A 16076-nucleotide genomic window follows, 5' to 3' on the forward strand; every position below is an offset into this window, starting at 1 on the left:
TTGAAATCAGAAGAAATTTTGATATGAGAAAAGTACATTTAAAGAATGGCTGGAACAGTGGTAACTTCCAAAACCTGGAGTAATCTTGAATTACTGGAAAGGGAGGAAATTTAGAAACAAAGGTCAAAATAGTTAATTGTCCTCTTCTTTTGGCTGTAATCCTACAAAGATTCAGTGATGCTGTGGTGTTTACCCAGAGATGCTTTCCATATTTATGGATAGGGGTAATCATTAAAGCGATTTAGGCTGCCAGGTATTAGCTTATTGACCAATGCTTGGATCAGTAATGCCACCTGTCCTGCTCAATGTAACTAAAAAAGAAAAATGACCAGCAGAAACACGGAGCTAAAAGAAAAACACCTTCACATTTCTGACAGACAGAAAACTGAAAAAGCAAAACCCATATTCATAGATGAAAACATAGCAAAGGTCACAAGGCAATCAGGACAGTTAAGATCTTTCTTTGTTGCTGTGGACAGTTAAGACTACCAAAGTCAGTAGTGGGAACACTTTAGGTGGCTTGTTTTAGGTATGACAACATTGTTTTACCTGTGCGACCATTAGGATCTTGAGTTTTCCCCACTCCTGCAGTTTCAGTGCACAGAATCCTACATGCACAAAACCAAGCCAAGCACCTCAAGATGAAGAAGAAATATTTGCAGATGCCTGCCTGTTTCCTGCCCTCTAAGTAAAGCAGGGCATTTGTGCAGCTTAGTAGGTGCTGTCTTTGTGGTAGCTGCAGTGAGATTAAAACTACGTGCAGTGCCATCTCCACACTCTGGCATAAAAATCCTGCTGTGTGCTAGCAGGGCTAGCTTGTGCTGCCACCAGGGTCAGCAGAAACAGAGCAAGTTCCTTGCCTGGACTCTTGGAGCCCAGTGGTTTCTCTAGCCCGTGGCATGATGGGGAACCAAAAATAATTCCCCCAAAACCAAATTTCATCCTAATGCACGTATACCATTAACAATCTACTTACAAAATAAATATGCAAACACCCTCACCCCCCAATAAGGAGTATTTCCTATATTAATGTCACTGCATTATCACGAGGAATGTAGTCTGAATTTAAGACTTCTTTCCCTAAATAATATTAACCTTCTTTCCAGTCAGCCAGATTTCAAATTGTTTCATTGTTTATGCTGCTTTCTGCTTCTGAATGCCTTCATTGTGCTTCTAGGAATAACTGAGTGACAACTAATTATAGTCTTCTGATCACATGAAGGAAAATAAAGTAAGTAGAAAGTAACTAAAAAACCTAAAGAAATTGGCAGCATCACAAGTTCTGCTTCTCTCTAAATGACAAACAGCACTTCCCCACTGTGTTACTAAAATCTATAGATCATCTTACAGACAAAAGAAAATAAATTCCTTGAATATGCAATATCTTTTGGCAAAAAATGAACTGAAAACTGCTTATCAGACCAGCTGGATAGAGGATGCTCACGCAATCTTCTATTGGGCTTCAACAGACCAAAGTATTTTTCAGCAACAACAGCCAAAAGAGAACACCATGCTCCAAGGAAAACAATGACACATCGAGTGGGGAAAACTAACACAGAAATCAGCACTGCCTTCTCCTTTGGCTATGGACACACAGAGAGGGAGTAACACCACATGCTTTACCTGACCAGGCACAATGCCCTACAGCTGAACCATAGGTAATAAACAGTTTGCAAGTTTATTGCGGCCATTCAGACAAGGATGAGGTGACCCTCTCTAGTCAGTTTTTCACAATTTCTAAATTACACATGAAGGAAGGGTATGGCAGCCTAGCTCCCTCTGCTACTCATCACTCTGAGACCATGTCTATGTGAGGACAGGGACTGTGCTGCACTAATGCTATAGCTCACAGGTTAAGAGAAGATAACCTCAGAGTAGCTAACAACCAGACAGCTTTATTGCTAGCAGCAGCAACACCTGAGGAGAAAGATGGACAACTGCCTTGCATTCTCCCACTTTTCAGCTGTGTTGTTTTCACACACTATGCAAATTTGAGCTGCCAAACCCAATTGCAAGCAGAGAATAGGAGCTACTTAAATTCCCACTTCTCCAGCACACTAAAGAAATTAGACTTTTCCCAAGTAGTGCAACAAAAAGAGCTGTATTTATCACGGAGCTACAGTTCCCTGCCCATCATGCCTTCAACAGCTGTAGTGAGTGAGCTGGTTTCTGATGGACAGCCCAGACGCCGTAATCTGAATCCCACCATCCCACTGCTTATTCAGTGCCGATAGCTGATGTTACCCTCATCTCACTTGCTGGCTCGCTTTTTTTTAACGTTTTGACACTAGTCTTGAAAAGGAAGGATTTAAGTTAAACCCTTTTCAATAACGCAAATGTGTTTTTTGCAATTAAAGCCACACAATTAGCAATGACAAGCTCAGGTCAGCAGAACACAGATTATGCTGTTCAAATGCTCTGCCACTCAGTGCCTCCAGCAAAAAGCTGCAGGAAAGGAGAAGAGAAAAAAAAAAATCTCACACATATTATTTAACAACTTGTGCTCTGATGCACACCACCACTTGTGGATTTGTGGAGGGAGGTTCATTTATTTATTTACTTAAAATACCTTAGGCTCTGGCCTCCTTCTCCACTGGTTGTATTCCTTTCAGACAACAAGAATTACTCCTCATGGCAAGAAGGCTGGTAACATTTAGAATTATCATCTCAAAAATAAATATTAAACAAATTTTAAAAGTCTTAAAATCCTTGACTTAAAAATATTTCCCTTCATTCTTCACAAAAAAAAGGTGTTTAAGATCTTCCTCATTCAGTCACTTATATTGCCTAGACAAAGAAAGCAGATTCCTCTGTTCATGTGATGACATACTGATTAATTTTAATTGAATACTGTTCTTTTTATTTAAAGTATGTAAGCAGTGTGTGTGTGCATGTATAAATCACAAAAACAGAAAACTAAGTGTAGAAGCTAAAAGAATTTCTAATTTCTAATCAGCTGTACTTAGTTCTGTTTCCTCTGAAATGTCTTTGTTTCATTAATACTAACATTGGCACCTGCAGATCTTTAACATGATGACTCCCTTCTCCCTGTAGACAGACAGAAACAACCATATATTTTAAATCCAAAAGTGGTATCATAGCAAAATGTAAGCAAACAAATCACTTTACCAGCACGATCAACAACTGCCACTAAGTAGATGCAATGTTGATTTTGGACTCCAGATCTTGATCCCATTTCTGCACAATCTCTCAAGAAAATCTGTAGTGCCACATACATGTTTATGGCATCATTTAACTGACAACAGTACTTTAAAATCAGTATGCAAAATCTGATTCAAATATTCCTATGTCTGCAATCACTTCCTTGCTTTCAATGGTTTTGAGAGATAAGGGCCCTGACCTTAGAAATAACATATGCTACAATGTGGTAGAATTTCATATAAAGCTGAGTTCAAGGCAGTATTTAAATGTAACTTTAAACCACTATATTTATATTTGTTTCCAGCTCTGTGTAAGGTAAGAATCACTGGAAATCCCCAGGACAACAACAGCATGTTCCCTTGCCCTTCTGCATGGCAAGTTTATTCCTTCTGCAGAACAAGACTACCACATGAGACTGGGAATTCCCAGCATAGGATTCCCAATTTGGTATATTCATGTGTCTTTGAAATTCTTAAAAAAGAAAAAGGGGAGGGAAATTATATATCATTCCTGTGTCCCTTTTTTTTTAGTAATATTTTCATTACTTCAGGGCAGAAAATCAACAGTCTACTCCTGCTAGCACTAACTAACTATATACGTATGTATAAATATATATATATATACACACACACGTATGTATATTTACGTGCACATATACATACACACAATTTCCTCCCTCGTCCCTATCCTCTCCCCCCCAAGGCATTTGGGGTACAAATACAAGCTATTTCTTGAGTTTCAGCTGTGTACTTGTAACAGGCTGAAAATTTTCCTCTTAAAGCCAGTTTAGTCTTTATAATTCAAATGAAAAACAGCACACATCCTTCAGCACACTTTATTCTACAGGTGATGTTAAAAAAAAAAGAAGTCAAACCCTGTGACCTGGAGTTTCAGTTACACCAAGGAGAAATTTCTGCGGAATATGTAATGAAAATGCAGATATATAGATCACATTTCTTACCGTGTCCTCAGGCTTGACAGAAACTGCCACCACTGTTCCAGGCATAGGAGATCTCAAAATGCTGGAGGTGTCCTCTTCTGCTTTCTCTGGCATGTACTTGCTCAGCTCCGCAGCAACCTTCGTCAGTATTTGTAATTTGTACTAAAGAATAGGAAGAGGAATGTTTTAGAAAACTGCACCTTGGTGAATTCCAGTCAATAATCTGCACTATTTTATGTCATGTTTTTATGTAATGCATCTGTTATCTGTTCTTCACAGGGGTGTCTAAAAAACACTGTTTGAAATCTTTATTCAGTTTCATTTTCAGGATGTAGAAAGAAAAATATGCAACCCAAATCTGCGGTAACGTGCACATAACAGGAAAGAATCAAGTACAGTAAAGAGATGTCATATTCATTTTAAAATTAGGGGTAGAGAGGGAAGATGTAAATTTAAAACTAGAAGTGCCCTTATGCTTGCTGCACATCATCTTTGGTGAATAAGGAATATTGAGGGATTTGTTTCCACTGTAGTACTGAATTGCAAATTGACCTTTTGGGAAAGTCTGCCAGACTTTAAACAACATGACTGATCTTAAACATTATGTTTACTTTTTAAACATTTCTTTTGACCACGTATTTAGTGTTTGAAGTTAATAACTTGCTCAGATTTTACAATTAAAACATATTAAACAATTTCAATTCTGTTCTTTCAGATGATGAAACAGTGTTGTATTGAATATACTTCATCTGTAATAAAAACTGTTTAGCAGCTGTTACCTACTTTGAGAAAAAATGTTTTCTTTAATTTTTTTTTACAGCAATTAGAAACAGAAGAGAATATGATGACCCTGAAGTGTCTAAGAGTACCTCTTTAAACAAAGCTTTCTGAAAACATATAAATGTTGCCTAAACTGATTTCAGCTCCGGGTTTTTAGTTTTTAAAAACTGTCAACTATTTTAATCACTGAGACAGTTGCTTGCCCTCAGACAGGCGGTCTTCACGTTTGTCCCAGGGCACCTGAAAGGGATTGCAAAGAGCCAGTAGATGGCAGCAGGTCTCTGCGTGACACTCCTGCCTCGCCAAGGCCAACCCAGAGAAGACCAGCACCGCACTTCATCAATAATTTAAACAAAGGTTTTAATAATAAGCATCGGATGAACTGCATTTACAATTCAAATGTGTATTTTGCCGATGTAAAGTTCAACACCTTGCTTGGAACAGTATGTTTTCCTCCAAAACAATTAGCTATTGTTTTATTAACAATAACATGTCTTTACTTTTCATTTTTACATGGACAGAAAAAATCCGATATCCTTATGGTGAAGGTAAAGGGGAACTCTACCTTCTGCTTCTGTAGAGAGCAGAACAAGGTATTTAGAAATACATGCAAAAGGTGATTAACTCTGCAATGACATCTTTAAAAAGCAGCTTTCAAAGGCAAATTAAAACAACGTAATGGAGGATTATCATCATCCATGAATGGCATGTGGACACACAACATTATGTGCGATGAACAGTGCAACCATTCACTTAGAAATACTTACTTTTAATCAGAAATATAAGCAAATGGTTAAACGAACAAATTCCCCCCAACTTACCAAAGTAAGTAATAAAATGCCACAACAATATTCCCTGAAGCCGTAAGGGGCACCCAAAGATTTGAGGACCCATTCCCAACCATGTGCCTCGGTTACAATTGATGTGGCTCAGGGAAATCAGCACCATTTTGTATGCAAAAAGCAGTTTTAACTCCAAGCCTCCCGCAGGCATCATCATGACAATTAAGACTGTGGCGCTCACATTCTCCAACCCAAAATACAGCTCTCTCCCAGCTCAAGCAACCGCGTTCGATGTGATGTGCTCACTGCAGCCTGTCTCTTTGGAAGAGAAGTGCGCGTCGGCGTGCACATACACACACTTTCATGTAGAGGCTGCAGGGAGAGGGGAGGCGATGCCTATAGGAGAATTGGTGACATAAGTTGCAAATAGAATTGCAGCAGTGTGACAAGTCAAATAATAACATCTTATGCATGTTTCTTTACTCTTGAGTGTCTGTTTTGCAATCAAGACATACAAGTGTCTGCCAGTTTCTGAAGGATATGATCCTTAAGTGAAATTACTGTGCAAATAAAAGCTTTTTACTCCTATTAAAATTCATCTGAGTCATAAGTGGCAAGGAAAAAAAGCTTGCAGAGTGTATTCTGCTGTCAATCTAATAAACATTCTGTTCAGAGGGACTATTTATCAAAGATAAATTGTACTTAAAAGTCCTTCATTAAATCTATGGGGGGGAATATAATTACACCAAATTGCACAGTTTCAGTATCCACGGTTAGTGTCTTCTTTGTACTCAGTTTGAAAATAAATAAAAAAAAATTTAAAAAAAGGAGAGGAAAAAAAAAGAAAAAAGGAAGAACACAGAAATAAGATTTGTGGACTGCATTATTGCCTCTTGCAAGAGACTATTTTGATATGATTTCAAAGGACTAGGTGTATATGCCATTTAGTTTTTGGAGTCACACACAACACTTCCAAACTGCCCAATTTCAAATTTAAACTTGAAGAGAAAGCCAGACCTTCATCTAGGTTACAGTATTTCACAGGGGCTGAAATACAGAATTCCCTATGCACTCCACCACGTACAGCAGTGGGGGAAAAACCACATTCCTCGGCATGCTGCACTTTAAAGCTCAGTTCTCCACACCAAGCTAAAATATCCCTACCAAACATTGGTTTTACTATCTTTATAATTTTCATATCTTTTAGATTCCTTTCTCGGCAGGACTCCTGCTTTACTTGGAGTGAGATGTAAGAGTCAGTACTCTCAAAGCTTTAAAACGCAGGTCTTTGTTATTGATGAGCTGTTCCTTTTCCTTTTGTATTTGTTTATTGTTCTTTAGTCTGTTTGGGGGATAAGCAAGTTACTGTAATCAAAAAGTAAAAAATAACAACAGTAAACTTCTGGGGAAAGGCCTTTTTTGGCACGGTTGGTTTACAAATGACCTTTCAGAAAATAAAAAGACAAAGCCGAAAAGAAAGGTTCCTTCTTTAAGATTACCTTTGATGTATTTCGGCTGTTGGCTGGCCCACACTAAATACCTGCATAAGCATCCCTCTGTGACTGCTGTTACTTATCCCTGGGGATGAGTTGTGGAGTGGGGTGCAGGGCGCTGTTCATCTAACCAGGGTACAGCCTGAAGCTCGGGGAGAGCCACAGGACTCTCTGGAAGATCACACCAAAGAACGCCTGCCAGTGCTGCCACAACAAAGACGATTAAGAATATATCACATTTTTTCATTACATGACGAACACGCTGCTATGCCTTTGATTTAGTGAGGACAATGCCGAACATAGGAAGTAGAAGTTTTGATATGCTACTAACGAGTGCGGATGAGGTTCAGATTTTTTTCCTTTATTCTCAGGAGGAGGAGGAGGAGATGGGAGAAAGAAGGGGTGTAAATTGGGGAAGGCTGTGAAGTTTGGGTTATAAATAGCGACCAGGAGGTTTTCACTGGCCTACACCAGAAGAAACATTTGTTGGAGTCATAAACAAATTGCAGGTGGACTCTGAGAGCAAGGAAATCTGCTAGCCATCAGATCTGCCCTGATGAGTAGTTGTCACCAGCCACTGCTCCACTCCACAGGGTTTCAAAGCCTCATTCTGCCAGCCAAAGTCAAGTCAATAAAGCGGTACCAAAAGGAGCCATACAGCTTTTGATGACACAGAAACCAGGTGTTTCTTTTCCACCAGACTGTTGGGAGTCCACAGTCAGGTGACAAAAATTATAGTAGGGAAAACTGATGTTACTTAATAGTTTTCTAAGGGTAACAGTATCCTGTCCTATCTTTCCCACTAAATGAATTGGATGTTTGTGTAATGCAAAACTACCTCTTACAACCAAATGTCCATGACAACAATAAGAACATAAAAGGTGCAAAACCAGCAATGTAAGGGGGAGGAGGGGAAGTGTATAGCAGGGGTTGGGGGGGGGGGGCGGGTGGGAGAAAAATAAGCAAATAGGGTGAAAAATTATACCTTGGGGTTTGTGGAGGTTTTTTGTTGATACATACCGTACTGATCCTCCAAGTCACTAGATAAGTAGAGTAGCTGCTACAAAAAAGGTCACTAGAGCATATCTGGCCCCATCTGTGCTTAAAAACAAGTTCTGTAGTTTGGTTCCCTTACCGCCTGCAACTAAACATTGCAAATCTTCACCAAAATGCTCAAAATTGCACTCTGGTACATCTCACACTAGTTTATTAAATATGATCTTCCTTGTACCCTTGAAATTCATGTCCCAGAACCTGTAAATGTTCAAATTCCATTGGAGATTTTATAGAGCAATCACTACCCATATGTTACTTATGACAGTGTTTGGACTGCTGACCAGATGTGGATTTTCAGTATGCTTTACCTAAATGTTCAAGCATGTTTTTCAAATGTCTGTCATTCTTGTGGTCAGAAGGGTGAAAATCTTAGGTAGCTCAGATTTCAGTACAGAAATTATCTGCTCTGTGTCTTCATTATTTTCACTAGCCTCACAGTCTCATTTTTGGAACCAGTGAAATGTATTAACAGTGGTCACATAATTTTCCTTTAACATTCCACATCCTGCCTCAAGTTACTTAACTGTTGTCACCTGCACTTGGACGTCATAGACTCACAAGGAGTAGGTTATTCAGTATTCAGTCCAAGCAACGTTCCAGTTCCAAACACAATGAGCACGCTGCCTTTTTTATTATCATTATACACTTAACCATCATGACCGTACCCTTGCTTAGATTTCCACCACAGCACCTAAACAGGAAAACGATGTATTTATTCCATATAACTCGAAGATGTTAGGCACTACTTTCTTTCAGAGTCAAGGATTCCTTACTCAACAGGGAGATAAATGACATTTTGCAAATCACGGAGGCTTTTTTCCCCGAAGACTGAGTTCTAGAGCTGATTTACTTCCACAGGGTGGTGGGGAGGACTAACATTAACATCTGCGCAAAATATCGGCACTTTCAGTCTGATGGCGGAGCAAACACTCAACACGCTACGAAGACAGCTGTTAAATAATAATAATAATAATAAAAATACCAAAACAGCCACAAAAATCATGAGCCTTTAGTAGCAGTGAAAGGGAAAGAAAAACGAGAGGAGCCTCACCACCACGTAGTACACACTCCAGCAGCAGAAACTTAATTAGACTTGTAATTCAGCCACATTTCCCACTTTCCATTCCTTGTGTGATACATAATTAGCACTCTAGAGAAACCTACCAAGGGTTAAAGTCACGCAAAAATAGCTTCCCTCCGCTTCAGACTGCGGCTGAACAGGCAGAATCGAAAGGGGACAGACGGCAAGCCTGGCGATATCCTCCCTCGGAGCGCGCCGGCGGCCGGGCAGGGCGCGGGGAGCCGGGAGCGGCGCGGAGCGGGCGCGGAGCGGGAGCGGCCGCAGCTGCCGCCGCCGAGCAGCCCGTTAGCATAATGCTTTGACAACTCCATCAGCGCAGTCTCAAGGTAGCTGTCAATCAGGATGCATCATTTAATACAACAGCACACTAAGGATTTTCTCCTACAACCCACATGACAGCGTATCTACAGCTCTATTTATATCAGCGCCCGGTTGTGTTTACAATGCTGTTGTAATTAGAAAAGATGCAACAGGCAGCAATATTATTCAGATTCCCATTTTGCCATGCTGCCGTGTAAAGTGCGATCTTGCTTCACAGAGTCATGCTAAATGACAAAAGCGCTATTTTCTTCAGTCTCTGTGCTCAGACAGCACTTCATTTGCAGCTATCTATAATTAGATTAATGGTGTAGTGCTGTACAAAGCAGGCCCACTTCACATCAGATAGCATATGAATTAGGACAAACACTTATTTCAATTCCAGGCAGAGAAAGCAGTGACTGGGGTATTTAGCATACCCTTTATGGTGGAATGAGATGTTAATTGTGTACCATTACCTCTAAACTGCTTGCTTGTTGTATAAATCACTGTGCTAATTGATGCAGAGATAGAAACGTAGCCACAGGCAAGAAAGCAACGGAATGAGAGCTGAAGACGGTGGATAAAGGATTATCGAGTAAAACCATATGGAGATGAGATTCCTTTGAAACCTGCCCACAAGCAGTACTACTATGAACTACAGGGGAAAAAGTGCTGCACTGATGCTTAAGGGGAAAAAAAATATATATAGTTTACATCATCATTTCAGAACAGAATCTTAGCAGGGAATCCAAGCCAAGATAGAAAACTGAAGAATAAATATGTGTAATGAACCTCAACACATGCTTCCAAAAGACAAGTAGCAGGCTGAGCGTGCCCTGGGAACAGTCACCACATTGCCTGGATTTTGGGGGCCTGAGTTAAAAAGTAACACTTGCAAACTATCCAAAGCAGATGTTCAGATATTCCCCTGACACAACCGAGGACTACAAATGCAGGCATTGCAAATGGGGGGGGGGGGGGGGGGAGGACGAATAAAACCCAGCCAAACAAAAAAACAACCAAGACATTCAAGTGGCTACTGATAAGTTAAATGTACTAATAAGGAGGAAGAAAGGAGGCAGCTTTACACACCTGTAGTAACAATCACTCACATGCCCGTGCATATACAGGGACAAGAAAACTCCTAAAAATCCTCCTCCACGCACTGCACAAACAAGAGGAGAATCTCTCAGAAGTAACAAGTAGCGGTGTCAGCACCAGGACCATCAAAGCCTGCTTTCTCTCAGATGGGGTTTGTAGTTGGTTGTCATCTAAAACACCACTGCACCCTCGGGGGTGTTCGCAATTGCGCTCCCCAGTGTGAACTCTCTCACCTTAAAAAAACCTAGTTTAACCAAACCCTCTGACCACACTCCCGACCACACTCCCTAACCACACAGAGTTGCAGCTTCTTCCTCCAACTCCAATTTTACTCAAGAAACCAGTTGGACCATAATGCTTTTAGGATCCTTCCTCCTCTGATATGCTTGGCTGAAATCGATTAACTGAGTCAAAGTTACTGCAAAGACAGGGAACAAACACACAAAAGGAGCCTCCAGCATGCCTACCCCAGGCTTGGTTTCCTAAAAATAGCATTAAAAAAGGAAGATGAAACACAATGCCATCTCAAATGCTACATTCAAGGACAAGCCAACTGGGTGATGTGCTCTTCTTTGAGCCATGCTTCTTCCCCTACAGATACTGCAAATATGTTTGGCATAATTTTTATTCTGCAGAAGAGTGGCTCTAGTATATCTGCAGGAATCAGAGCCACTGCACTCCAAATCTAAATCCCTCCTCCCCCTCTGCCCCCAAATTGTTGTATAAACTTTTTTTCTTAAGTGTCTTTTTTGGAAAACTTGTTTGTACACAGCTAAGACTTAACTTCAGACTTTGATCACTAAAAAAATGCCAAGACAAAATGCTAGCAACTCAAATACTACACAGTGTCCTGTTCTAAAAAAATATATCTGTTTCTCTTGCAACACGATACTTAAGAGCAAGTGCTTTCAGTCACAAACTCTAAGAGAGTTTCCAAGAAACACAAGGTTCCTTCCCCTTGAGTGTTCAAGCCCCACTAATCCAGTGTTTGATACTGCCTTAGCTTAAAAGAGCAAAGAGAATGCATTATATCTGCTAGACACCTCACTGTCCTGTGGTTCATTAAGAAGAGTGAGATGCTAGCTTTTCAAACTTTGCTTTTAGAACTACTTTTTTTTCCTACTCATGGCAGCTAATTACTACTGGGACAGAAGCGGTTCAAGTGTTGCAGCAGTGTTTATTGATCTCAGCTCCCAAAGAAATACACATATATATGTAGATGTGTATCCACATATATAAGAGGGGGAGAGCTTAGGGGTGGACAGTTACCCATTACGAACAAGCAGTACTAATGTACAAATTACTGCTTGCTGCAAAAATCAAGTGAATAGCAGAAGAGAATCACATATTGGTTGATGAAGTGCTTCAGTTATTCTGAGAGGAACCTTTAGATTATTTCCAACACAATACACATAAGTAAACAGAATGATGTTAAAGATGTCTTGAAATGACAGTAGAATTCAGATTTTGATCACCAGACATACGAGCCTGTGGATTATCCTCCTTTATCACTGAAGCTTATAACTTCCAGGAAACACTAGCTATACCTGCACAAGCAAAGGGACCTAAGAAATAGAAACAAATGGCAGTAGGAAAAAAATCCCCTGTGTTGACTACTTTGAAGTAACACCTCCCAAGTGTGGCCTAGTCGACTTAAATGGGAATGCATTGAGGAAAAGAGCTGTGAAGCTGTGTAACAGTCCTGTTCCCAATCATTAATCACCTTTTTTAGACCATTTAAACTTGCCCATTAGAGCCTGCAGCAAAATGCCAACACTCCCATCACTTGCATGTCAGCAGTACTGGTGTTAACAGGAGAAAATATATGGTGTCTATGATTGTGCCCCAGTTCTACAGCATTTGCTACCTTTAATTGAAAGAAGCAGTTAAACACAAGGTAAATCACTCAGTTAGCTAAGCTGTTTAATAACACGTAATTGATAATGTCAATATGTTACAGTAACATAATGCATCACTTTCATCACTCTTATGCTTCAAATACGGTCAACTTATACTACAAACACTTACTTTTAATCTGCTATTTAATGACAAAACCGAGCAGAACTGCCCTAAGTACATGTGGAACATAGGTAAAACACACACCAGTGCCTCAACTCATCTGCAGGTTGGTTAGAAACACTCGCAACTTTGTGAAAATGGTTTAGTTACATCACTAGCAACTTGCTTTTTGTCTCAAAACACCAGAGGCTCCTACTGTAATAATTTGTATTTCTTTGATAAAACTTGTTGAAAAAGCACATGAAAATATCTGCACAAGAAAAAGTAACTATTTGTTTTCCGAAATGTGCCCCAATCCTGCAAGCTTTTTGCCTAACTTTTCACATGTAACCCGGCCTACTGTAGCCATCAAGACTGCTTGTTAGTATAAGGCAAATCACACACCTAAGTGTTTACAAAGTCATACTCCTTAAATATGGAATATTATCTAGAATAGGAAAAAAATATATCTTATCAGCTATGTACAAACAGTCTGTTTAAACACGATTAACCCCCTTATACGATTCTGAGGTTTTTACCATTTATTAATTAAAAAAAAAGTATTTCTACAAGTATTTAAAATGGGCAAGAACATTTTACCTGTTTGCTTTCTATAACAATAAAAATATAACCACTGACAAGAACCATGCAATTTGTTGTTCATTGTGTAGCAGAGAACAAACAGATGGTTGAAAAATGGGATGGGTTTTTGGATTTGTTTTTCAAAAAAGAGAACGTCCTAAAAAAACACCAAACAAACAAACAAAAAACACTCAAAAAGCAATCAAAACAAACAAACAAATAGACAAGCAAACAACTTAAGTTACCACTGTTAGAGGATGCATGCAGGAAAAGAAAGCAAGGGGAACAGGCTCAGTGGTAGCAGGCAAGACTAAGTGTGCTGCCACTTGGAACCTATATGTTACTATACCATTACAGTTACCTACATGTAATATGTTTGCCCTGAGGTTTCAGTTGTATCACAGACAACATGGCTAGGAAGGCTCAGTGCTCTGAAAATAAAATATGCTGCCTTATAAATAGCCACTTGCCCTGCTCCTGTTCTTACCATTGGAAAGCAGCTGTAAGAGGTAGTGGTAATCCTTCAGGGAGAAGTCTGGTTCCACTACCCCAGAGTTTGCCTTCTGAGAAGAGTTACACAGATGTCCCCAACTAAGAAAGGCTGCAATGAACTGCAATGGCCACAGGTGACTACCAACTTGGCTTTATGTCCTGCTAAGATAACTTCTTGGACTAATGGATTCTCACAATCCTAAAAAGCAAGTCCATTGATAATGAATGGCACAAAGCTCACAAAAGCAACCTATAGAATTTGGTTTGACTAGAGACCAAAGTAATGAGTTATAAAAAGGGAAAAGCCAAAGAAGTGTAAAACTATAGTACCAATTACATACCAACCCACACCTGAAGAATACTTATTATTTTTCAGCTTGCTTCATTCTGGTAAACTACAAATCTGTAAGCTATACAGTAAGTTTAGTAAGGAAGTACTTTTTGAAAACTACTATCTGATTTGGGGCAAAACACATCCCTCACTAGAAAAAAAACCCAAACAACCTATTGAGTAGAATTCATTTAGAGAAATGTCAAGCAAATGCTGCTTCATTTGTAGACATCGATGTTTTTCTGCCTCTGGGTGGCCAGGATATAATAAATGTTTGACTCCTCTTCCCTTCAAGCACTGCTTATGGCACTCGATTCAACCAAGGAAAAAGCAGAGCACAGAGAGAGGTCTTTCATTCACTCTGAGGCTACCTACAACCACACAGAACATTTAGATAGGTCTTATTTTCCACTGACTGCAAAAATGGTTTTAGTCTGTGTGTTTCATAGGGAGAAAATTGCAGAGCAAACTGCATTCTTTCACAGCTTACGAAGTTTTCTAATGGTTGGGCAAGCACTGCTTAGAGCTTGGTCTGTTAATTTGCCTTGGAGTGCTTCCAAATACTACTCGGTAAGCCACAGCATCTTTCTGTTTTGTTTTGTACAGCAGGTAGCACAATGACATATACAACTGGAGAAAAATGTGTATAGGAGGCCAAGGCCTTTTTACAGACATTTGATTCTTTTTTTTTTTTATTTTAATCCTCTCTGGATTGAAATATGGACTTATGAAAGTTAACATATGAAGCCTCTTGAACCTGAGCAAGTCCAGATGCATTTGTTGAAAATTCAGCGCTGTTGAAAATTCAAAACTCAAAGCAGGAGTCTAGCTGGTCATGAGGGGAAGCTGTGAGAAAGGAGTGAGTACATGTACGAGAACTCAAGTCATCTAAGATGGTGCAACTTTACATAAACAGTGTGATAAACTCTTCCATACGCCTTCCAGACAGGCACTCTGCTCTCACACCATGACAACTACACAGCCTGACTACTGCTCTAGGGGGTTTAGTAGCATCACAGACCAGTTTAGAGATAGAGAGGCTTCAAATCCTGGATCCAATCTTGTTCTGGATTTGTTTCTGTCAGTAGTCTCACTGATTTCAGTGAGTTCATGGTATCATCCAAGATAGTTCAGTTAGAACTTTCAATTCAGTAAGAACTAAATGAGTTGCTGCACTGCACATTAATACTGACATATCTGCCTGGAAAAAAATTGTGTGTTTGAGAAATTAATCCAGATTGTTCAGTGTCCCATCTAATGTGGCCTTGAACACTTTCAGGGATGAGGAATCCACATCTTTCTGTCTTCTTCGGGGTGGAGTTGTGAAAAACTACAAGACTGTGCTCTATTTTTTCATTCTACAGTTTAAAGAAATCTAGTTTTTATTTGAGAGGCAGTAAAAATAACATAAAAGACTGATGGTAAGATTATGAAAATCCACATACAATGTATAAATTTTATTATATGTAATAAAACAGTTTTTAATTATGTTTTTTAATTACTGCTATTACAAGAAGCACTATTCATGTAGAACTTAAAATTCTCTTTTATGTTACAGACTAGTGCTTTTGTAATTCAAACCTTACATGACCACCTTTGCTAATATCTAAGGGCTACATCCAAAAAGACTTACATACCTAAAGCAGGACACTTAGGCAGAACTGAAGTACCTAAATCCAAAATGGCAATACAAACCCTTGATCATCTGTCACTTAACACTGAAGGCACTTATATTTTATCTTCCTTCCTGGTTCAAAATACACATTTGGAGTTCTGCTGCTATACCCCTTCAGTACCAAGTAATACAGCTCTTTCCTTCTTCAAGCCCAAATGTGACCCAAAAGTCAGGAAAACAGGGAACCAGTTTTACTCTAGGGACCATTTCTACCTTCTAGCAGCCTTCCAGTACCTAAAGGGTTCACAAGACAGTTAGAGAGGGACTTTTTACAAGCACCTCTAGTGATAAGACAAGGGGTGA

At 39.5% G+C, this 16076-nt stretch overlaps 1 protein-coding gene across 1 annotated transcript in view; it reads right to left on the minus strand.

Annotated features, from left to right (window-relative positions):
• PCCA (propionyl-CoA carboxylase subunit alpha) overlaps nucleotides 1-16076 on the minus strand; it is a 277386-nt gene that overhangs the window by 11245 nt on the left and 250065 nt on the right. The window contains exon 22 of the mRNA XM_032677799.1: nucleotides 4124-4264. Within this exon, the coding sequence (XP_032533690.1) occupies nucleotides 4124-4264 (141 nt within the window). The remainder of the gene's footprint in view (nucleotides 1-4123; nucleotides 4265-16076) is intronic.

This window comes from Chiroxiphia lanceolata, chromosome 2 (genome assembly GCF_009829145.1).
Source record: "Chiroxiphia lanceolata isolate bChiLan1 chromosome 2, bChiLan1.pri, whole genome shotgun sequence".
In the NCBI taxonomy this organism is placed as follows: Eukaryota; Metazoa; Chordata; class Aves; order Passeriformes; family Pipridae; genus Chiroxiphia; species Chiroxiphia lanceolata.